The sequence below is a fragment of the Coregonus lavaretus genome (assembly GCF_964263955.1).
Source record: "Coregonus lavaretus genome assembly, chromosome: 33".
NCBI classification, from domain to species: Eukaryota; Metazoa; Chordata; class Actinopteri; order Salmoniformes; family Salmonidae; genus Coregonus; species Coregonus lavaretus.
Window position 1 is genome coordinate 2,368,495 of NC_140020.1, and position 23,822 is coordinate 2,392,316.

The following is a 23,822-nucleotide window of genomic DNA, read 5'->3' on the forward strand; positions in this document are numbered from 1 at the left end:
GGGAGAGTGGTGACCAGGCTAACTAGTGGAGGGAGGGGGAGAGTGGTGACCAGGCTAACTAGTGGAGGGGGAGAGTGGTGGCCAGGCTAACTAGTGGAGGGGGAGAGTGGTGACCAGGCTAACTAGTGGAGGGGGAGAGTGGTGACCAGGCTAACTAGTGGAGGGGGAGAGTGGTGACCAGGCTAACTAGTGGAGGGGGAGAGTGGTGACCAGGCTAACTAGTGGAGGGGGAGAGTGGTGACCAATGGGTGGCCAGGATACGGTCACACTCTGACAGGATTTTTGGGATGGGGGCTAAGGTGGAGAGATGGAGGGGCGGAGGGGATTTCAAGCTGAGGCCCTGTGCTGTGACGACGACAGTATGTGTGTGTGTGTGTGTGTGTGTGTGTGTGTGTGTGTGTGTGTGTGTGTGTGTGTGTGTGTGTGTGTGTGTGCAGTCTTTCCTAACGGCACAGCCTGGGCCCAGCTCTCCAGGCCCTGGGATGCCATGATAGCACAGAGGGACTAGGGGAGTGTGATTAATCTGTAGCCCTCCACCACACACACATACACACACACTTTCACACACACACTCTCTCACACACACTCTCTATCTCTCTCTCTCACACACACACACACACACACACACACTCTCTCTCACATGCACTCCCTCCTACTGTTTCTAATGCGATTGAATGGAGCCTGATGAAAGGCGGTTGGATTAGTTCTGGAAGGATCTGTGAGATGGTGTAGGTGATGATGCAGACAGTGTTTCTTTCATAACACCCAGCCTGTGTCCCAAATGGCATCCTATTCCCTATGTAGTGCACTACTTTTGCCGAGGGGCCAACAGGGAATGGGGTACCGTTTGGGACGCAACCCCAGTCCCATTTATCTTCCTCTAATCTCTATAAATAACCACTAGAGCCTCTGGATCTCGACCAGTTCCACTGCGTTTATTTCATAGTTCCCCTCTAATCAGGGACTGATTTAGACCAGGGACATCAGTTGTGTGCAATTAATGATCCGGTAGAACAGAAAACCAGCAGGCTACAGACGTCGTAGGGTGAGAGTTGAACACCCCTGCACTAGAGGATGAGAATCCCCTCTCTCTCAAGAATCTATGTTTCCCTCTGTCTTCACACTAAGCAGAATATTGACCTATTTGAGACAGGGTAGCTGCTCTCCTCATGGCACCAACTGTGTGTGTGTGTGTGTGTGTGTGTGTCTGTCTGTGTGTGTGTGTCTGTGTACGTATGAAAGGGGGGAGTGGTGTGTGTGTGTGTTTCAGAGAGAGAGAAATGCAGGGGAGAGGGATTTTTCAGGTCTGGGGGGGGCATCTCTATCTCACAGAACTTCTATAGCAGCACCCCCTCTCTTTCATTCACTCACACCCAGAGGTGGCAGGTCGAGGTCGTGTGTAACGGGCTCTGATCGCTGCTCTCTCTGACACGCCGCAACAGACAAGTGGACTAGTTCCCACCAAGTTATAGAGAGTACGGTGTGTGTGTGTCTGCCAGAGAGAGAGAGAGAGAGAGAGTGTGCATCCCAATAATATCTCATTTCTTCTGAAGTGTGCACTCGTTCACTAGTTCCCACAAATCTAAAAGCATTGTATTGTTGGAGGCATGGACTAGAGGGAGTTCCCACTATATTTCGTACACCTCTTATCTCATTTCAAATCAGTGCGGGGATTGAACTAGTGCGCACTTTAGGAAGAAGGAGAGACGATTGGGACATAACCAGAGAGCGAGTGTCACACAGATACAGAGCTGCCGTTTCAGGCAGACGTCACAGCAATTCCTCTGACATGTCCACTTCATTATTACGCAGATTCACATTTCAGCAGACGCTCTTATCCAGAGCGACTTACAGTACTGAGCGCATACATTTTTTCCATATTGGTCCCCCATGAGAAACGAACCCACAACCCTGGCGTTATGCTGTACCAACTGAGCCACAATGGGACTAAATAGGGTGCCATTCACCCTTCCTGTCACCTCGGACTGACCAATGACTGCTCGCTTGTGTCGCCGTGATCCTCAGTAACAGATTTGGAGTTGAAGGAAAAGTTCCTCTTAGAACTACATGTAGGTGCAACACAAACAGCCAACGTTCATACAGATACAGTCATTTCAACTTCCAGGTTTATACAGATACAGTCATTTCAACTTCCAGGTTCATACAGATACAGTCATTTCAACTTTCAGGTTCTTCCAAGTTATTTTACGGTGATATGGATGTAAAGAAATCATGTGCGGTAAAACATAAGAGTTATCCAACTATTCCACCTACTGGTAAAAAAGCATAATCCATTCTATTCCAGACGTCTTTCTGATGTCCTGCTGGCTTTTTTATTTACACCCAGGTCTAAATGAGTCACTGAACCAGGCACCAATAAAAACGCATTCATGAAAACCAGTGGGCACTGTTGCCTGGAATTCAATCCAATTCATGCTTTATTGATCCCTATTGCTCCATGACACACGGGTGGCCAATCTAACCCTTTTTTTTTTAATTTCATCAAGTTACCACACAGCATGATAGGTCATTAATCTGCAAGTATTTATTCAATAAACATCTGAAAGTATTACAACGTTGCTCGTTATATATTTCCACCAAATGCAATTCAGGTAGTCATTATCAAACAGCACAGATATACATTTCATCGTCTGAGATCATAGTCCAGTATTTCACCTCTATCTAGAGAGCATAGTCCAGTATTTCATTCAATACAACATACCATCACTTGCACACAAACAGTAGTTTTTTTTACAGTAGCAGTAATAGCATTGAGTCAGTAGAGGTTAGTCCTATGATCAGTTCATATAGGCATACTAACATCAGGCCACTCTGGTCAAATACTATATTAGGGGTGTCATGATCAGTTAAATAATTAACTTCTTTGAAGTTGCAAGACAGAAAGAAGATGAGGATCGAAGTTGGACACATGCAGATCTCTTGCTGGTCCTTTGCTAGTCTGGATAATACGTTTCTAAGTTTCTATTCAATAGGCTACTCCGGAAACAGCACCTAACTAATGGATAATATGGCGTAAAACTGAAGTAAACAAAAATATGTAATCATAGATAGAATCACAGATGGAATATTTCTAGACCATCAAAATTAAAAGTCAACACTTTTTACAGGCCTGTAATGCTCACAGGTTTAAACTAACATTAAACTAATGCTCATAGGTCTCTTGAACTAGGAATTTTATATGTAGATTATCATGGAAAGTTGTCTTGAGAAACACAATTGCAAAGCTAAAATCAAATGGAACATTATTTGCACAACAAACGACACCCTATTCCCTTTATAGTGCACTAGTTCTGAGCAGAGCCAAGCAGTGCACTATAAAGGGAATATGGTGTCGTTTGCGACGCATATACAGTAGAACAGTGTAACGTGTCGTGACCACTTTATCAACAGCTCTGCAATGTATCTGCTTCGTATACAATGCAGCGTGTATCAGTAGCACCCTCTTGTGGTTGAACCTATTAACTACAACGACAAATACCATGAAAAAATAATGATTTATACATACACTAGATGACTCACATTGGAGCGCTGTTTTGAAGCCACCGCGCCTCCATTTTGGTACTCCCCACCGTTGTAAAAAATACTTTGGAAGCTATAGAAATGCATCTATAAATGTCTACATTTGTTTTTGCCACGTTTATTCTATTATTACAGACACCTTTATGCATACTTTTAAATTATATTGTGAGCTAAACATACCAAAAAATATATATATAAAAAACATTTTTCTTAAAGTATAATTTTTTAGAAAGTACTAATTTTACCTTCCCCACTATAACAAAAAATACTTAAATACATGTAATTTTGTCCTTGAAGCATTTAAATGAAATACTGTAGAATTCCATTCACTCCTATAAAGGACTGCGTTTCTGAGGAGTGCCAATATGGCCGACCGGTGGCTTCAAAGCCTCTCATTGGCCAATACACAGCAAACCAATCCAGGGTTTATATACATCATTGGTAAAAAAAAAAAAAAAAAGATCAAACGCCAGTACACCACCTACAATGGTAGAAAGGCAATCAGCTACGAGAGCTACGAGAAGTGAGAAGTGTCACCCCCCCCCCCACACACCCTATTCCCTACATAGTGCACCACTTTTGTCACCCTATTCCCTACAAAGTGTAACTACTTTCAACCAGAGCTCGCATAAGGAATAGGGTGTGATTTTAAAATGCAGCCAGACCCAGTCCTTACATAAGGAGAAGTGGCACCCTATTCCCTATATAGTGCACTACGTTTCTCACCCTATGCCCTACATAGTGTACCACTTTTGACCCTTAACACCAGCAGCCCTTCTGTGAGGCATCGGCCCCGTCTGTGATGCCCTCCTCCTCCTCCAGGGCGGCGAGGTTGAGCTCGTCTGTGACTGATGCCCTCAGGAGGTCCAGGTCCTTCTTATTGGCCGACAGGACCTGCTCAGCCAATCGCTTGAAGGACTGGGTGAAAGACAGGAAAGTGTTTTGCAATGCCGATCACTAATTTAACTGTTAGTGCAAATCTGTTATATATATATATATATATATATATCACTGTATATGTCACCGTACACTACCGTTCAACATTTTGGGGTCACTTAGAAATGTCCTTGTTTTCGAAAGAAAAGCACATTTTTTGTTCATTAAAATAACATCAAATTAATCAGAAATACAGTGTAGACATTGTTAATGTTGTAAATGGCTATTGTAGCTGGAAACGGCTGATTTTTAATGGAATATCTACATAGGCGTACAGAGGCCCATTATCAGCAACCATCAGTCCTGTGTTCCAATGGCATGTTGTGTTTGCTAATCCAAGTTTATCATTTTAAAGGCTAATTGATCATTAGAAAACCCTTTTGCAATTACGTTAGCACAGCTGAAAACTGTTGTGCTGATTAAAGAAGCAATAAAACTGGCCTTCTTGATACTAGTTGAGTATCTGGAGCATCAGCAATTGTGGGTTCAATTACAGGCTCAAAATGGCCAGAAACAAATAACTTTCTTCTGAGAAATGAAGGCTATTCCATATATGTCACTGTATATGTCATTCACAGGGGGTTGGTGGCACCTTCATTGGGGAGAACGGGCTCGTGGTAATGGCTGGAGCGGAATCAGTGGAATGGTATCAAATACATCAAACACATCCCATTCCATTTACTCCGTTCCAGACATTATTATGAGCCGTCCTCCCCTCAGCAGCCTCCACTGATCACTGTATACTGTATGTCACTGTATTAATGGGTTGCATGTTTCATCACAATATTGTTTTGAACTTTCATTTTGGACTAATGCCCCGACTGTGCATTCTACTCAATGCATCTTCAATGAGAACTGATGAAGATTTCATCTAAAGTGTATTACAATGGCTTGGAAATACAATGCCATTCAAAAGGAGGCAAGCAATTAGTAGGAAAAGATTGACTTTAGATGCAGCATAACGTTAGCTAGAGTTTAGCTAGCTAATGTTAGCATTGCTAGCTATTTTTGACGAACTTTTCTAGCTAATGACAACATTGGCATCTGTCTAAAGTAAATTTGACAACATACAGTGAGGGAAAAAAGTATTTGATCCCCTGCTGATTTTGTACGTTTGCCCATTGACAAAGACATGATCAGTCTATAATTTTAATGGTAGGTTTATTTGAACAGTGAGAGACAGAATAACAACAACAAAAATCGAGAAAAACACATGTCAAAAATGTTAGAAATTGATTTGCATTTTAATTAGGGAAATTAGTATTTGACCTCTCTGCAAAACATGACTTAGTACTTGGTGGCAAAACCCTTGTTGGCAATCACAGAGGTCAGACGTTTCTTGTAGTTGGCCACCAGGTTTGCACACATCTCAGGAGGGATTTTGTCCCACTCCTCTTTGCAGATCTTCTCCAAGTCATTAATGTTTCGAGGCTGACGTTTGGCAACTCGAACCTTCAGCTCCCTCCACAGATTTTCTATGGGATTAAGGTCTGGAGTCTGGCTAGGCCACTCCAGGACCTTAATGTGCTTCTTCTTGAGCCACTCCTTTGTTGCCTTGGCTGTGTGTTTTGGGTCATTGTCATGCTGGAATACCCATCCACGACCCATTTTCAATGCCCTGGCTGAGGGAAGGAGGTTCTCACCCAAGATTTGACGGTACATAGCCCCGTCCATCGTCCCTTTGATGCGGTGAAGTAGTCCTGTCCCCTTAGCAGAAAAACACCCCCAAAGCATAATGTTTCCACCTCCATGTTTTTCACGGTGGGGATGATGTTCTTGGGGTCATAGGCAGCATTCCTCCTCCTCCAAACACGGCGAGTTGAGTTGATGCCAAAGAGCTCCATTTTGGTCTCATCTGACCACAACACCTTCCCCCAGTTCTCCTCTGAATCATTCAGATGTTCATTGGCAAACTTCAGACGGCCCTGTATATGTGCTTTCTCGAGCAGGGGGACCTTGCGGGCGCTGCAGGATTTCAGTCCTTCACGGCGTAGTGTGTTACCAATTGTTTTCTTGGTGACTATGGTCCCAGCTGCCTTGAGATCATTGACAAGATCCTCCCGTGTCGTTCTGGGCTAATTCCTCACCGTTCTCATGATCATTGCAACTCCACGAGGTGAGATCTTGCATGGAGCCCCAGGCCGAGGGAGATTGACAGTTCTTTTGTGTTTCTTCCATTTGCACCAACTGTTGTCACCTTCTCACCAAGCTGCTTGGCGATGGTCTTGTAGCCCATTCCAGCCTTGTGTAGGTCTACAATCTTGTCCCTGACATCCTTGGAGAGCTCTTTGGTCTTGGCCATAGTGGAGAGTTTGGAATCTGATTGATTGATTGCTTCTGTGGACAGGTGTCTTTTATACAGGTAACAAACTGAGATTAGGAGCACTCCCTTTAAGAGTGTGCTCCTAATCTCAGCTCGTTACCTGTATAAAAGACACGTGGGAGCCAGAAATCTTTCTGATTGAGAGGGGGTCAAATACTTATTTCCCTCATTAAAATGCAAATCAATGTATAACATTTTTGACATGCGTTTTTCTGGATTTTGTTGTTGTTATTCTGTCTCTCACTGTTCAAATAAACCTACCATTAAAATTATAGACTGATAATTTCTTTGTCAGTGGGCAAACGTACAAAATCAGCAGGGAATCAAATACTTTTTTCCCTCACTGTAATAATGCTGGCAAAGTTGTTTCCTACTAAATATTGGACTACTTTACCAATGTCATGGTATTACCAGGCACTGTAGTGTAATTTAGACTAAACAGTAGTTAGCCTCCGTCCAGAATGACTGAGTTTATCACCACTTTAGGGCACCACTATGGTGCCACCGGTGACGGAGGTGCAACCTGTGAATATATGACTTGGACTCTGGGAGATACAGAATGAGACAAAGTAACTGAGGATGAACTGTTGTTACAGTATATGGTCATCAGTAGTTTCCATACAGGTAGTCTGGCCGCGGTGCTTGGCTTTGGCCTGTGGCAGGCAGCCAGACAGCCGTACACAGTGTTTCTACAGGAGCTGTCAGCCACTCACCTCTGTTATGTTATGGTTGGTGAAGGCACTTGTCTCAAAGAAGTCCATCCCATAGTCCTTGGCCAGCTTGTTTCCCTGTTCTGTAGCTACCTGCCTCTTCTCCTCCTCATCTGACTTGTTCCCTATGAGGATCTTCTGGATGTTATCAGGAGCATACTGGGAGGGAGGGAGGGAGGGAGGGAGGGGAGGGAGGGAGGGAGGGAGGGAGGGAGGGAGGGGAGGGAGGGGAGGGAGGGAGGGAGGGTCATTCAGTCTGATTTGACAAAAGCACCTGTGCCGCTATAGAAATAGGTTTGCCTGACCCCTGACCCCTGACCCCCTTGATCTCACCTCGTCCACATCACTGGCCCACTTCATAATGTGCTGGAAGGATCGCTCACTTGTGATGTCGTAAACCAGGAAGATTCCCTGGAGAGAGGCGAGGAGAGGAGAGGAGAGGAGAGGAGAGGAGCGGAGAGGAGAGGAGAGGAGAGGAGAGGAGAGGAGAGGAGAGGAGAGGAGAGGAGAGGAGAGGAGAGGAGAGGAAGGGAAGAAACGTCATGTCAGCTGGTTCAGTTATAGTTGTCACAGCAACACCACGTAGTTTAGTATCCATGGGTGATAAGGGTGGTGAGTGGACAGGAGGAAACTAGGAAACTGTGCTACCAACCATAACTACAGTATATATTTGACGTCCAACTGCAGCTTTAGCTACTAGTGCCCTGCATGTTTAGAAGGGAGAGTAACCTCGTCTCCAGGCTAACGGCCAGATCCAGCTGGTGGACTAGACTAAAGAAAGAGTAGAGTGGCGCTTCAGTAACATTATCGTACCTGATCTGACCTCTTACCTACAATATCCTGAGGAAGAGTAGCATTATCTTACCTGGTCTGACCTCTTACTTACAATATCCTGAGGAAGAGTAGCATTATCTTACCTGTGTCACGCCCTGGCTCTGGGGACTCTAGTATGTTGAGCCAGGGTGTGAGTTTTCATTTGTTTTTCGTTCTAGTTTTGTAGTTCTATGTTGGCCAGTGTGGTTCTCAATCAGAGGCAACGTGTATCAGCTGTTGCTTGTTGTCTCTGATTGGGAACCCTACTTAAGCAGCCAGTTTTCCCACAGTGTTTGTGGGATCTTGTTCCTGTGTAGGTTTGTGTTTTGCACCTTTGGATGTCACGTATCGTTTGTTGTTTTGTTCGTGTAATCATTATTTAATAAATATGTTCACCTTCCACGCTGCGCCTTGGTCCTCTGTACCCGACGATCGTGACAACCTGATCTGACCTCTTACCTACAATATCTTGAGGAAGAGTAGCGTTATCTTACCTGTGCTCGTCTGTAGTACTGCTTAGTGATGGTCTGATATCTCTCCTGTCCTGCTGTGTCCCTGGAAGAAATCAAATGTCAAAAACACCCTCTCTTAGAAAATGAGGAAACAGGTAGTGAATAGTGATAATATCAGACAATGTTTCGATCCACGGTGGATCTTTGTGAATTCAAAAGGTTTTTATCTTGAGATAAGAGTAATTGTAAAAGGCTTTGTGTACTACAGAGGAGGGGGAGGTGGGGGGGGGGGGCTCTCCTTTGTCAGAACTGGTTTAGTGTCCAGTCTGAGTAAACAACAGTATAGGGTAAGACTGAACATCACTGACAGTATAGTATGGGGTAAGACTGAACATCACTGACAGAATAGTATTGGGTAAGACTGAACATCACTGACAGAATAGTATGGGGTAAGACTGAACATCACTGACAGTATAGTATGGGGTAAGACTGAACATCACTGACAGAATAGTATTGGGTAAGACTGAACATCACTGACAGAATAGTATGGGGTAAGACTGAACATCACTGACAGAATAGTATTGGGTAAGACTGAACATCACTGACAGAATAGTATGGGGTAAGACTGAACATCACTGACAGTATAGTATGGGGTAAGACTGAACATCACTGACAGAATAGTATTGGGTAAGACTGAACATCACTGACAGAATAGTATGGGGTAAGACTGAACATCACTGACAGAATAGTATTGGGTAAGACTGAACATCACTGACAGAATAGTATGGGGTAAGACTGAACATCACTGACAGTATAGTATGGGGTAAGACTGAACATCACTGACAGTATAGTATGGGGTAAGACTGAACATCACTGACAGAATAGTATGGGGTAAGACTGAACATCACTGACAGAATAGTATGGGGTAAGACTGAACATCACTGACATTGGACTAGGACATCTACTACATTTCAAGGGGTGATTCCCATGTTTGACCTAATTTAGTAGAATGCACTTATTGTACGCTCTGACTGCATTCATTCACTACTTACCATATCTGTCTCCTTACCATATCTGTCTCCTTACCATATCTGTCTCCTTACCATATCTGTCTCCTTACCATATCTGTATCCGTACTTTGATGCCATCTATCTCCAGCGTCTTCATTTTGAAATCCACTCCTGCAAAAGAGAAGAGTCAAACCTCTGATTTATTCATCCTATTTAATGTGTGGAGAGGTAAGGTAAGGTAAGGTAAGGTAAGGTGAGGCGAGGCGAGGTTAGCGAGGCGAGGCGAGGTTAGCGAGGCGAAGACAGTCCTACAGTTTATTCTCCTCAAGGCACCTTTTATCTCAGTTTAGAACAGCTTTTCAATACCAAAGATACTGAGAGCCATTTCATCACATATCTATCAGGCCTTTTAAGAAACGAACTAATGCTCCTTTAAAGATACAGAGCTAATGGTGATGGTTCATCGAGCTGAATCTAGTTTAGACCTGGATCGATCACAGGGGAGGCAAGATACTGGAGGGGAGGAGGGAGAAGAGGGAGAGGGCGGGGCAAGTTTTTTTTTTAAATCTGTGTAGATGGGCACTCTTGTGAACCACCAGAGACAGAGGGAGGGAGAGAGAGACAGACAGAGGCATAGCAAATAAGCGAGAGAGAGAGACTGAGAGAAAAACAGAGAGAAAGAGAGAGAGATAGAGAGAGAGGTGGGTAATCCTCCAATGATCTATGGGCAGACAGAGCAGCATGGAGAGGCCCAGTGAGACTGACGCGTCAGACTGTCAGGGGTACTGTATATTATACTATACATAAATAACAACAACAGCTTCTCTGTGTCCTTGTTTTTGTCGTTTTTTTCTCTGTGATCTAAACAGACTCCTAGGTGAATAGTCAGTACTACGGAGGTAAACATACACCACAATAATCCCAGTTAAACCAATAACCAGATCTAACCAATGAACCCAATCCCCTCTACAGCTAAAAGACTCATTTTACTCATTATGTAGGGCTCCACTCTACTCCATTGTAGGGTAAAACTGTGTCAAATCAATACTCAGTCCCCCCAGATACTCAGACTTAAAAACACTGAGAGAGATGCGCGTCATCCGTGTTTTTCTTCAGTTATATTCCTCCTCTACTGAGCCCGAGCACGGCCCTCCCATGACAATGAGCAGCGTAGATGACAGAAATCCTGCTTTTAAACTGCAGTTTGTTCTCTTGATAAGGGCCTTGGCACTTCAACCCATCTGTAAACACCCTCAGACCCTCAGACTTAACCAGTGAGATGCCATTTGTGGGTGATATACTACAGTTTTTTACCTTGTGTGTTGAGTGGACCCTGTGACCGGGCCCTCTGGTCCACTGATAGATGTGACATACTGCTTTTATACTTCAGTATGTTCATTTGAAACAAGCCTCGTCTCGGCACGCATATCTCATCTAAAATACTACCGACGATTAGAGACACTCTCAAGGGACCTACTTTTCAAACTGCCATGCGATCGCTTGATACAGTCTCAGCACTCAGACACTCATCTCATCTAAAACACTATAGAAAACGCTCTCACAGTCCCGCGCCAAGACTGGAGACACTCCACTTCAGTGAGAGACGGAGTGACTGAGAGGCCTTTGAAACAGTGAAGCGGCCTGCTGTCTGACTGGGACTTTGACTACTAGAGAGTGAAGGCGTCCACGTGCTAGGTTCGGTTTGCTCTTAGCAGATCTCGGCTAGGCGAAACGAACATCTGTGCCTCACATACTCCCTTAAAAGACATTTGGTTGAAAAATAAGAAAAAAAAAGCTGCAATATTACTGTTTGTACCTCTTGAGCACAGGAGGTTGGTGGCACCTTAATTGGGGAGGACCGGCTCGTGGTAATGGCTGTAGTGGAATGAGTGGAATGGTTTCAAATACATCAAATACATGGGTTCCATTCCATTCACTCCATTCCAGCCATTATAATGAGCCGTCCTCCCCTCAGCAGCCTCCACTGTTTTTGAGACGCCGTAGCAATAAATAGCCAATATATACAAAATAGTCTAAGATAAATCAAGAAATCTGTAATCAATTTTGACATTTTTGCCGAGGAGGTCTTAGTCGCGCAATTTTACATCTAAAGATATTTGGTGCAGTATTTCTAGTCATCTCTCGTTGCATGACAACAAATACTTATTTGAGGAATCCCTACTGCTGACCAATCACCGACGAAGGGTAATTGAGGAATCCCTCCTGCTGACCAATCACCGACGAAGGGTCATTGAGGAATCCCTACTGCTGACCAATCACCGACGAAGGGTCATTGAGGAATCCCTCCTGCTGACCAATCACCGACGAAGGGTCATTGAGGAATCCCTCCTGCTGACCAATCACCGACGAAGGGTCATTGAGGAATCCCTCCTGCTGACCAATCACCGACGAAGGGTCATTGACGTCGGCAAACCGAACTTCGACTAGCCTCAAGAAGAAGAAAAAAATTGCTTGCTCCAAAAGCCGGAAAAAAAAGTAGCCCGAACACCAAAAAACGAAGAAAAACGTAACAAAATGTTGTTATAATATAGGCGCAAACTGTTTAGACTGGGAAGCATACGGTAAGCTTCAGGAGGGAGGGAGTATGTGGAGAGTGGCACAGTGAAAGGCCATCAACATCATCACAGTCACTGGCTTGACTTGCCTTGGGCTGGGAAGAGTGCAGGCATGAAAAAACACCCTCCCTCTCCCTCGCTCTATGCTTCTCGTGTCTCTCCAAGCATCTCTCTCTCTCCCCCTTCTCTCTTTCTATTCTTATCGCTCCACCCCTAGAATCTCTCTCTCTCCTTCTCTCTTTCTTCCTCTCTCCTCCCACTCTCAAGATCTTTCCATATCCCTCTTTCCATGCCTTTTGCCTCTCTCCTGCAGTCATCAATGCATTCAGTGATTTGGGAGTGAGTGAAGTGCAGCTTCAAAGTGAATGTTTCTTCTACGACGTCATCTAGATGAATGGGAAGTCTTGGCCCAGCTATCTTTTTTTGGGGGGGTAGATCAGCTTTAATATTGCAGATAGATTGTAGCTTCCATCATTGTAATTGTCTGCATCATTTCCAATCCCCCATATATTTTCTCGTAAATATACAGTACCAGTCAAAAGTTTGGACACACCTACTCATTCAAGGGTTTTTCTTTATTTTGACTATTTTCTACATTGTAGAATAATAGTGAAGACATCAAAACTATGAAATACCACATATGGACTCATGTAGTAACCAAAAAAGTGTTAAACAAATCAAAATATATGTTATATTTGAGATTCTTAAAAGTAGCCACCCTTTGCCTTGATGACAGCTTTGCACACTCTTGGCATTCTCTCAACAAGCTTCATGAGGTAGTCACCTGGAATGCATTTCAATTAACAGGTGTGCCTTGTTAAAATGTGTGGAATTTATTTCCTTCTTAATGCGTTTGAGCCAATCAGTTGTGTTGTGACAAGGTATACAGAAGATAGCCCTATTTGGTAAATATTCAAATCAAATCAAATGTTATTTGTCACATACACGTGTTTAGCAGATGTTATTGCGGGTGTAGCGAAATGCTTGTGCTTCTAGCTCCGACAGTGCAGTAATATCTAACAAGTAATATCTAACAATTTCACAACATATACCCAATACACACAAATCTAGTAAGGAATGGAATTCTACATATATGGACAAGCAATGACAGAGCGGCATGGACTAAGATACAGTAGAATATTATAGAATAGAATACACTTTATACATATGAGATGAGTAATGCAAGATATGTAAACATTATTAAAGTGACTAGTGTTCCATTTCTTAAAGTGGCCAGTGATTTCAATAGGCAGCAGTAGCCTCTAATGTGCTAGTGATGGCTATTTAACAGTCTGATGGCCTCGAGATAGAAGCTGTTTTTCATTCTCTCGGTCCCAACTTTGATGCACCTGTACTGACCTCGCCTTCTGGATGATAGCAGGGTGAACAGGCAGTGGCTCGGGTGGTTGATGTCCTTCATTATCTTTTTGGCCTTCCTGTGACATCGGGTGCTGTAGGTGTCTTGGAGAGCGTGTAGTTTGCCTCCGGTAATGCGTTCGGCAGACCGCACCACCCTCTGGAGAGCCCTGTGGTTGCGGGCGGTGCAGTTGCCATTCCAGGCGGTGATACAGCCCGACAGTGTCACGCCCTGGCCTATAGAACTCTAGCTAGTTTGGTCAGGGTGTGAATATATTCTAGGTTTTGTATTTCTATGTTTGGCCAGGTGTGGTTCCCAATCAGAGGCAGCTGTCGCTCGTTGTCTCTGATTGGGGATCATACTTAGGCAGCCAGTTTTCCTGCCTGCGTTGTGGGATTTGGTTATGTTCATGTTTAGGCTTGTGTGTTAGCCGGTTAAGTTTGTTGTTTTGGTTACTCTTTCGTGTGTTTATTAGTTAATAAACATGTTCGCCGTTCACGCTGCACCTTGGTCCATCCTGTTCCTTAACGTACGTGACAGACAGGATGCTCTCAATTGTGCATCTGTAAAAGATTGTGAGGGTTTTAGGTGCCAAGCCAAATTTCTTCAGCCTCCTGAGATTGAAGAGGCTCTGTTGCGCCTTCTTCACCACACTGTCTGCGTGGGTGGACCATTTCAGTTTGTCAGTGATGTGTATGCCAAGGAACTTGAAGCTTTCCACCTTCTCCACTGCAGTCCCGTCGATGTGGATAGGGGGGTGCACCCTCTGCTGTTTCCCGAAGTCCACGATCATCTCCTTTGTTTTGTTAATGTTGAGGGAGAGGTTATTTTCCTGGCACCACACTCCCAGAGCCCTCACCTCCTCCCTGTAGGTGGTCTCGTCATTGTTGGTAATCAAGACTACTACTGTTGTGTTGTCTGCAAACTTGATGATTGAGTTGGAGGCGTGCTTGGCCACGCAGTCATGGGTGAACAGGGAGTACAGGAGGGGGCTGAGCATGCACCCTTGTGGGGCCCCAGTGTTGAGGATCAGCAAAGTGGAGATGTTGTTTCCTACCTTCACCACCTGGGGGTGGCCCGTCAAGAAGTCCAGGACCCAGTTGCACAGGGCGGGGTTCAAACCCAGTGCCTCGAGCCTAATGATGAGCTTGGAGGGTATTATGGTGTTGAATGCTGAGCTATAGTCAATGAACAGCATTCTTACATAAGTATTCCTCTTGTCCAGATGGGATAGGGCAGTGTGCAGTGTGATGGCGATTGGATCATCTGTGGATCTATTGGGGCGGTAAGCAAATTGAAGTGGGTCTAGGGTGACAGGTAAGGTAGAGGTGATATGATCCTTGACTAGTCTCTCAAAGCACTTCATGATGACAGAGGTGAGTGCTACGGGGCGATAGTCATTTAGTTCAGTTACCTTTGCTTTCTTGGGTACAGGAACAATGGTGGCCATCTTGAAGCATATGGGAACAGCAGACTGGGATAGGGAGAGATTGAATATGTCCGTAAACACTCCAGCCAGCTAGTCTGCGCATGCTCTGAGGACGCAGCTAGGGATGCCGTCTGGGCAGGCAGCCTTGCGGGGGTTAACATGCTTAAATGTCTTTCTCACATTGGCCACGGAGAAGGAGAGGCCACTGTCCTTGGTAGTGGGCCTCGTCGGTGGCACTGTGTTATCCTCAAAGCGGGCGAAGAAGGTGTTTAGCTTGTCTGGAAGCGAGACGTCGGTGTCGGCGACGTGGCTGGTTTTCTTTTTGTAGTCTGTGATTGTCTGTAGACCCTGCCACATACGTCTCGTGTCTGAACCGTTGAATTGCGACTCCAATTTGTCTCTATACTGATGTTTTGCCAGTTTAATTGCCTTGCGGAGTGAGTAGCTACACTGTTTGTATTCTGCCATATTCCCAGTCACCTTGCATGGTTAAATGCGGGGGTTCACGCTTTCAGTTTTGCGCGAATGCTGCCATCTATCCACGGTTTCTGGTTAGGGTAGGTTTTAATAAAATATTATGGCAAGAACAACTCAAATAAGCAAATAGAAACGACAGTCCATCGTTACTTTAAGACATGAAGGTCAGTCAATCCGGAAAATTTAAAGAACTAGTGCAGTCACAAAAACCATCAAGCGCTATGATGAAACTGGCTCTAATGAGGACCGCCACAGGAAAGGAAGACCCAGAGTTACCTCTGCTGCAGAGGATAAGTTCATTAGAGTTGCTGCAAAGAAACCACTTCTAAAGGACACCGATAAGAAGAAGAGACCTGCTTGGGCCAAGAAACACGAGCAATGGACATTAGACCTGTGGAAATCTGTCCTTTGGTCTGATGAGTCCAAATTTGAGATTTTTGGTTCCAACCGCCGTGTCTTTGTGAGATGCAGAGTAGGTGAATGGATGATCTCCGCATGTGTGGTTCCCACCGTGAAGCATGGAGGAGGAGGTGTGATGGTGTGGGGGTGCTTTGCTGGTGACACTGTCTGTGATTTATTTAGAATTCAAGGCACACTTAACCAGCATGGCTACCACCGCATTCTGCAGCGATACGCCATCCCATTTGGTTTGCTCTTGTTTTTCAACAGGACAATGACCCAACACACCTCCAGGCTGTGTAAGGGCTATTTGACCAAGAAGGAGAGTGATGGAGTGCTGCATCAGATGACCTGGCCTCCACAATCATCCAACCTCAACCCAATTGAGATGGTTTGGGATGAGTTGGACTGCAGAGTGAAGGAAAAGCAGCCAACAAGTGCTCAGCATATGTGGGAACTCCTTCGAGACTGTTGGAAAAGCATTCCAAGTGAAGCTGGTTGAGAGAACACGAAGAGTGTGCAAAGCTGTCATCAAAGCAAAGGGTGGCTACTTTGAAGAATCTAAAACCTATAATAAAGAAAAACCCTTGAATGAGTAGGTGTGTCCAAACTTTTGACTGGTAAATGTATATAAATTCTAAGTTTTGAATCCGGCGTCGTTTTGCGTATCAGTTCATAAACAATATGCCATGGAATCGGTACGTCGAAAATCTCTTCCCAACTATTTTGCAATCTATATGGCACAGCTGTCCATTTTTTGGTCCTTAAATGAAACTGGTATACTTTTTTATTCATCACAATTTTCTTTAACCAATTGTGTTCTTTAATGCAGGGCCGACAGACAAGTTCCTTACTTTTTCCCCCTTCCACTTGCCTCTTCCATTTTTACGGTAATGATGCAATTAGTTGGTTGTAATTTTGGGTAGAGCAGACATTTCCATATATATTTGTTAGCTGCATGTGTGACATAACTCCACCAGTTTAAACATTTCTTCAAAAAATATATATGTATATTTAACAATTAGTATATTTGAGTTTAACCATAATATTTGTTGTAGTATTTGTTCTGTCTTTTCTGGTGGATTCAACTGAAATTGCAACCAATTTTCTATGGCTTGTTTTAAAAATAGCGATATTTTGGAGATTATTTCATTTTCAAATAACTGAAAGTGAGAGGTTGTAAACTGAATAAAGGGAAAAAGTCCATTCTTGAACATGGGGTGAGACAATCTTACTAATTTGCTAGAGAACCAGTTCGGATTTAAGTATAACTTTTGTATGACTGAAGCCTTTAGTGAGAGGTCTAATGCGTTAATATTTAATCATTTCTGCCCCTCCGAATTCATATTCATTATATAAATAGGTCAGTTTAATTTTGTCTGGCTTGCCGTTCCAAATAAAATGGAACTGGCCCAGCTATTTTAGCAAATTACAGACCTCAAGGAAATGAAGGAATAACTCAAAGCAATGTAATTCTCAAACATACGGTATAAAAACTTTTTACAATCATATACACTCACAGAGTAGGCTTACGTGAGAGTGGCCTAGCTTGGTCCCAGATTTGTTTGTGCTAACGTGTCAACTCCTTGCCATGCCAAACTTGGCAAGGAGTGGTATGTTAGTACAAACAGACTGGTACCCAGGCTAGACTAAAGGTTGACTTGCAGACAGACTGGTACCCAGGCTAGACTAAAGGTTGACTTGCAGACAGACTGGTACCCAGGCTAGACTAAAGGTTGACTTGCAGACAGACTGGTACCCAGACTAGACTAAAGGTTGACTTGCAGTCCAAGAAGGCTAAAAGATGAAACCGTCACAGAGTAAAGACACTGGGCAAGCCGGAGACCATCGTCTTTTTTTGAACTTGCACAATTGGTGGCTGACTAAATACTTTTTCCCCCCACTGTAGCTATCCCATAATGAGCAGCACTTAACCCTTACAGTGCGGGGGCTGGTGGGTGACGGGCCAGGGACATAGTAGATGTGGTTCAGGCCTGTAAGGAGGAGAGCAGCTTATTGAGCCATGATCTAGGGCAGAAGCACACACACAGACCTCCCACTATCTCTCACAGCCAATAGAAAACTCTGAGCCCTAGCTAACCTATATGTTGTGGATGGAGACATACTGTATCTGTCAGGCTGTGGAAACCCAGGGAAGAATGTTATTGACCCATCAATAAGTCAAGCATTGACCTATTAATCACCGTCTCTAACCTTTAGTGGGTGTCTTAGGTAAGGGAGATGTCTAACTGACTGCAGGCATTATAGACGCCCATCTATAGAGCCCTGACTGTGTGTTTCTGAGATGATACCTTGATGAAGACAGCTTGATGAAGACAGCTTGATGAAGACATCTTTGAAGACAGCTTGATGAACACAGCTTGATGAACACAGCTTGATGAAGACAGCTTGATGAAGGCATCTTTGAAGACAGCTTGATGAAGACAGCTTGATGAAGACATCTTTGAAGACTGCTTGATGAAGACAGCTTGATGAAGACATCTTTGAAGACTGCTTGATGAAGACAGCTTGATGAAGACATCTTTGAAGACTGCTTGATGAAGACAGCTTGATGAAGACAGTATGATGAAGACAGCTTGATGAAGACAGCTTGATGAAGACATCTTTGAAGACAGCTTGATGAAGACAGCTTGATGAAGACATCTTTGAAGACAGCTTGATGAAGACATCTTTGACGACTGTTTGATGAAGACAGCTTGATGAACACAGTATGATGAAGACAACTTGATGAAGACAGCTTGATGAAGACAGCTTGATGAAGACAGCTTGACGAAGACATCTTTGAAGACTGCTTGATGAAGACAGCTTGATGAAGACATCTTTGAAGACAGCTTGATGAAGACAGCTTGATGAACACAGCTTGATGAAGACATCTTTGAAGACAGCTTGATGACGACATCTTTGAAGACAGCTTGATGAAGACAGCTTGATGTACACAGCTTGATGAAGACAGCTTGATGAAGACATCTTTGAAGACAGCTTGATGAAGACATCTTTGACGACTGTTTGATGAAGACAGCTTGATGAACACAGTATGATGAAGACAACTTGATGAAGACAGCTTGATGAAGACAGCTTGATGAAGACAGCTTGACGAAGACATCTTTGAAGACTGCTTGATGAAGACTGCCTGATGTCGAAACGCATCGGAGCTACTAGAGCAAGACTGTTGGAAAAGCATTCCAGGTGAAGCTGGTTGAGAGAATGCCAAGACTGTTGGAAAAGCATTCCAGGTGAAGCTGGTTGAGAGAATGCCAAGAGTGTGCAAAGCTGTCATCAAGGCAAAGGGTGGCTATTTGAAATAAAGAACAACCCTTGAATGAGTAGGTGTTCTAAAACTTTTGACTGGTACTGTATATATATAGTGCATTCGGAAAGTATTCAGACCCCTTTCCTTTTTCCACATTTTGTTACGTTACAGTCTTATTGTAAAATTGATTAAATTAATTTTGTCCCTCATCAATCTACACACAATCCCCCATAATGACAAAGCGAAAACAGGTTTTTGAAATTTTTGCAAATGTATTAAACCTTAAAAACAGAAATACCTTATTTACATAAGTATTCAGACCCTTTGCTATGAGACTCGAAATTGATCATCAATTGGATGTTTTTCAGCGGCAGGGACTGGAAGACTAGTCAGGATCGAATGGAAAGATGAACGGAGAAAAGTACAGAGAGGTCCTTGATGAAAACCTGCTCCAGAGCGCTCAGGACCTCAGACTGGGGCGAAGGTTCACCTTCCAACAGGACAACGACCTTAAGCACACAGCCAATATGTTTATAAACAGTTATACATTAATGTGGACGCACAAATATCATACCCCCCGCTAAAAATGCTAACCTCCCCTGTTATTACAATGGTGAGAGGTTAGCATTTCTTGGGGGTATGATATTTGTGCGTCTGTAACTTTCTCACTCATCATTTATCACGACTCCCTCCGAAGCTGCCACCTCTCCTTGTTCGGGCAGGCTTCGGCGTTCGTCGTCACCGGCCTTCTAGCCACTGCCGCTCCTCATTTCATCATTCCATTGGTTTTGTCTTGTTCATTACACACACCTGGTTAATATCCCCTCATCAGTACCTGTATAAGTGTTCCCTCTGCCCCCTTGTCTTTGTGTGTGATTGTTTATTGTGAGGATAGTGAAGCTCGCTGGAGCTCCTTGTATTTTGTATCGCCAGGTTATTTTCCCTGTGTGCCTTGTTGGTTCCAGTGCGCCTGTTTTGCGCACTGGACTGTTTTGACGCGTAACTCTGTTTTCCGGAATAAATCCTGTTATTCTGTGATTTACCCTCCTGCGCCTGACTCCTTCAACTCAGCCATCACATCATTATTCTAGAAATTGGAACTTTCCCAAAATATTGTCTCAATTCTATTCTAGAATGGTTAATACTGTATGGTGTATTCAAATTCAAGGACGATTTATCAACACATGAAAAGCTGACACGGGCTAACGCATTTAATTCCACTATTCCCTATTCTGTCCCTGTTTTGCAGTCAGATGTCCTCGTCTAGTAGATGCATATACAGTATTTCACACCCACTACTAGTTAAAGTCTCCCAATCAATGCATTGAGGTGAGGGACCATGTATGCCATGCTGTAGTCGCACCCTTAATCCAACCAATTACTTCCTATAATACTGCCTTCCTCTGCAAAGGGAAACTGTGGATGCCTCCCAGATGGCACCCTATTTAGTGTATGGCCATAAGTATTACATTCGAAATAGGGTGCCATCTGGGACTCTGTCTGTGATTTCTCTGCGATGGCCCTGAGCCCAGGGAGGAGGAGTTCAATGTGCAGCCACTAACCACGTTTCCATCCCTAGTTTTTATGCGAGTAAAGTCATACCTAATAAAATAAAAAAATCACGGCAGCTGTGATGGAAACAGGAAGTTTCAGTGCAATTTTATAAATGCCGACAGATCATTTGTTTGTTCGACATGGTGGGATCTTTTTGTTTCTGTAAAATTAACTATGCGAGAAATGCCGGTGGAAAACGCCTTCATGCAGAAATATTGATATAATAACCATCATATCAAAATAAACTTGGAGTCTTGCGAAGACATGGTGTGCGGAAATGAATGCTGTCCTGAGAGAGAGATTGGTAAATAGCAAAAGAATGCTGTCCTGAGAGAGAGATTGGTAAAGGGGAAATGAATGCTGTCCTGAGAGAGAGATTGGTAAAGGGGAAATGAATGCTGTCCTGATAGCTTATTTCACTGGCCTCAATAGGAAAGCAGTAGATGAAGTGCTGTTCATAGTTGATGCACTGAATTCTAACTATGTATATTCAGTATGACAGATCATATTAACTCTAGGGGCCGAGCCTGTTGGTTGGGTGCATAGGCTACTGCTTTAATGTTTTCTCTATACGAGGTGGAAGAGGTGAAATTACACTATTTTCCGCTGTCAAGACTTGTATGTGTCGGGTGGAAATATGAAGTATAGCTAGTGTAATATAAATGTTATGGAAGCAACATAAAAGGGTATACTACATGATGCAATTTTTCCAGTAGAGGAAGCAACTATTCCCAAAAATATGTTGTGACAAATGTGTCCCAATTGTTTCTGACAGTTGCTGACATTTGACATGAAAATGTATTCATGTATTTTGTTTTGTTCAAAATGACATAAACATATTGAATATTGTGTTTATAGTTTGCAGATAACAACTACAGTGGCATTCCATCTATCACAGAATCCAGGTAGCAACTGTGGTTATTTTATTTCGGCTACTATACATAATATGAGCAGTTTTATATTTTGCCAAGTGGATGCCCCCACAAGTGGTTGTTTTAATTTGTCCTGCACCTGTCCTTTTGTTTTCTATTAATTAAGCTATTTGTTATTGTAATCAGAGTTTAGAGCTGAATAACAATGCAAATATTCAGTTATTTGACATAGAGAGGGCCACATACTTTTAATACAATGGACTATTTGTAAATGTCTAATAGTAAATTGCTAACAACATTCCGCACAAAGGAAGTATAGGCCGTACATAATAAGATAATTTCAATAGGCTATTGATATAGCAACAGTAGCATATTTGATTAGACTATTTAGCCTAGAGATAATCAGATATTATTAGGTGCATTCTGATTTCCCCCAAATAATGCATGCATCAAAGATGCGGTCTTACCGATTGTGGAGATGTGAGACGGGTGAAATTCGTTGTCCGTGAATCTGCATAATAAACATGTTTTTCCAACCCCGGAATCACCGAGAAGCAGGAGTCGGAAGAGCACATCATACTGCTTAGCCATAGCGTTTTAGAAATGAGAACAGCCAGCCAGCTAACTCAGCAACGAATTACCAAACCCAACCCACCTACAACCCAGCCCATGTCTGCCCCAAACCCAACCCACGTACACCCCAGGTTATGTCTGCCAAAATGCTTAGTAGTCTTTTGATGTTCTTTCGAGAAACCGGGGAGCAGCTCTGCCCTCTATTTTTCTTTCTATCAAACCAGGAGCGGTCTCTTTTGGTAACAAAGCGTAGCTATAAGAGAACAGTGCAGATTCCTTCCACCCAGACCTTTCCTCCTCTCTGATGGGCGCCGTGACAGGGATGCGCTCCGCAGCATCCGTTTTCTCTCGACATCACGGTCAACGCACGAGTATGTCGTCAAATCCGAGTCAAAAGTCGAACGAGCACTAGATGGCGCGCCAGAGCAAGATGAAACATTACGTGAGCAAACACCGAGTCTAGAGAGAAGAAAATGGTCAAGCAAGCACAAATGAAACTATACCTTGAGTTGAGTGGAATCTACTAGCTAAACTTAGCTAGCTTATTACTTGTTAGCCAGCAGCGTTTGTAAGTAAAACGACAAGCAGACAGTCAGCTCTAGCAAACACCATAAAACGAGTGCACTAATTGCAGGCAGGAGCCAATATTTCGGGTATTAAGCCCAAGGACACACACACACAGCACATGTGGGATTTAGAATTGAAGACACAATGGTGAGAATCTGCTACCTGCTGCAGTTCATCCAGTACATAACCAGTCCTTAATAATAGAATGGAAACTGATATGATAACCCAGCTAAACAGGTTAACATGTTAGAATCAGCTTTATTTGACAAATACATTCAACTATGTACAGGAATTTGACTCTGTGGAATGGTGCTGCCACAAAACAGAATATAGAAATGATAAACAGAATATACAGTGCATTCGGAAACTATTGCAGACCCCTTCACTTTTTCAAAATGTTGTTACGTTACAGCCTTATTCTAAAATGGATTAAATAGTTATTTTTCCTCATTACTCTACACACAATACCCCATAATGACAAAGCAAAAACAGGTTTTTAGAAATTTTTGCAAATGTATTCAAATTAAAAAACGGAAATATCATATGTATTCAGACCATTTACTCTACCTTTGGCAGCGATTACAGCATCGAGTCTTCTTGGGTATGACACTACAAGCTTGGCACGCCTGTATTTGGGGAGTTTCTCCCATTCTTCTCTGCAGATCCTCTCAAGCTCGGTCAGGTTGGATGGGGAGTGTCGCTGCACAGCTATTTTCAGGTCTCTCCAGAGATGTTCGACCGTGTTCAAGTCCGGGCTCTGGCTGGACTACTCAAGAACATTCAGAGACTTGTCCCGAAGCCACTCCTGCGTTGTCTTGGCTGTGTGCTTAGGGTTGTTGTCCTGTTAGAAGGTGTACCGTCGCCCCAGTCTGAGGTCCTGAGCGCTCTGGAGCAGGTTTTCATCAAGGATCTCTCTGTACTTTGCTCCGTTCATCTTTCCCTCGATCCTGACTAGTCTACCAG

General features: G+C 43.6%; 1 protein-coding gene across 1 annotated transcript; it reads right to left on the reverse strand.

The window, feature by feature from the left end:
- Positions 1 to 4,299: 4,299 nt before the first annotated feature.
- LOC311108465 (ras-related protein Rab-15-like) lies at positions 4,300 to 22,310 on the reverse strand (the record flags this gene model as incomplete). Its single annotated transcript, XM_084151093.1, has 6 exons — positions 4,300 to 4,458; positions 7,513 to 7,668; positions 7,843 to 7,920; positions 8,817 to 8,877; positions 9,895 to 9,955; positions 22,187 to 22,310. The coding sequence occupies 6 exons, from the start codon at positions 22,308 to 22,310 to the stop codon at positions 4,300 to 4,302; spliced, it is 639 nt and encodes a 212-aa protein (XP_084007219.1).
- Positions 22,311 to 23,822: the final 1,512 nt, after the last annotated feature.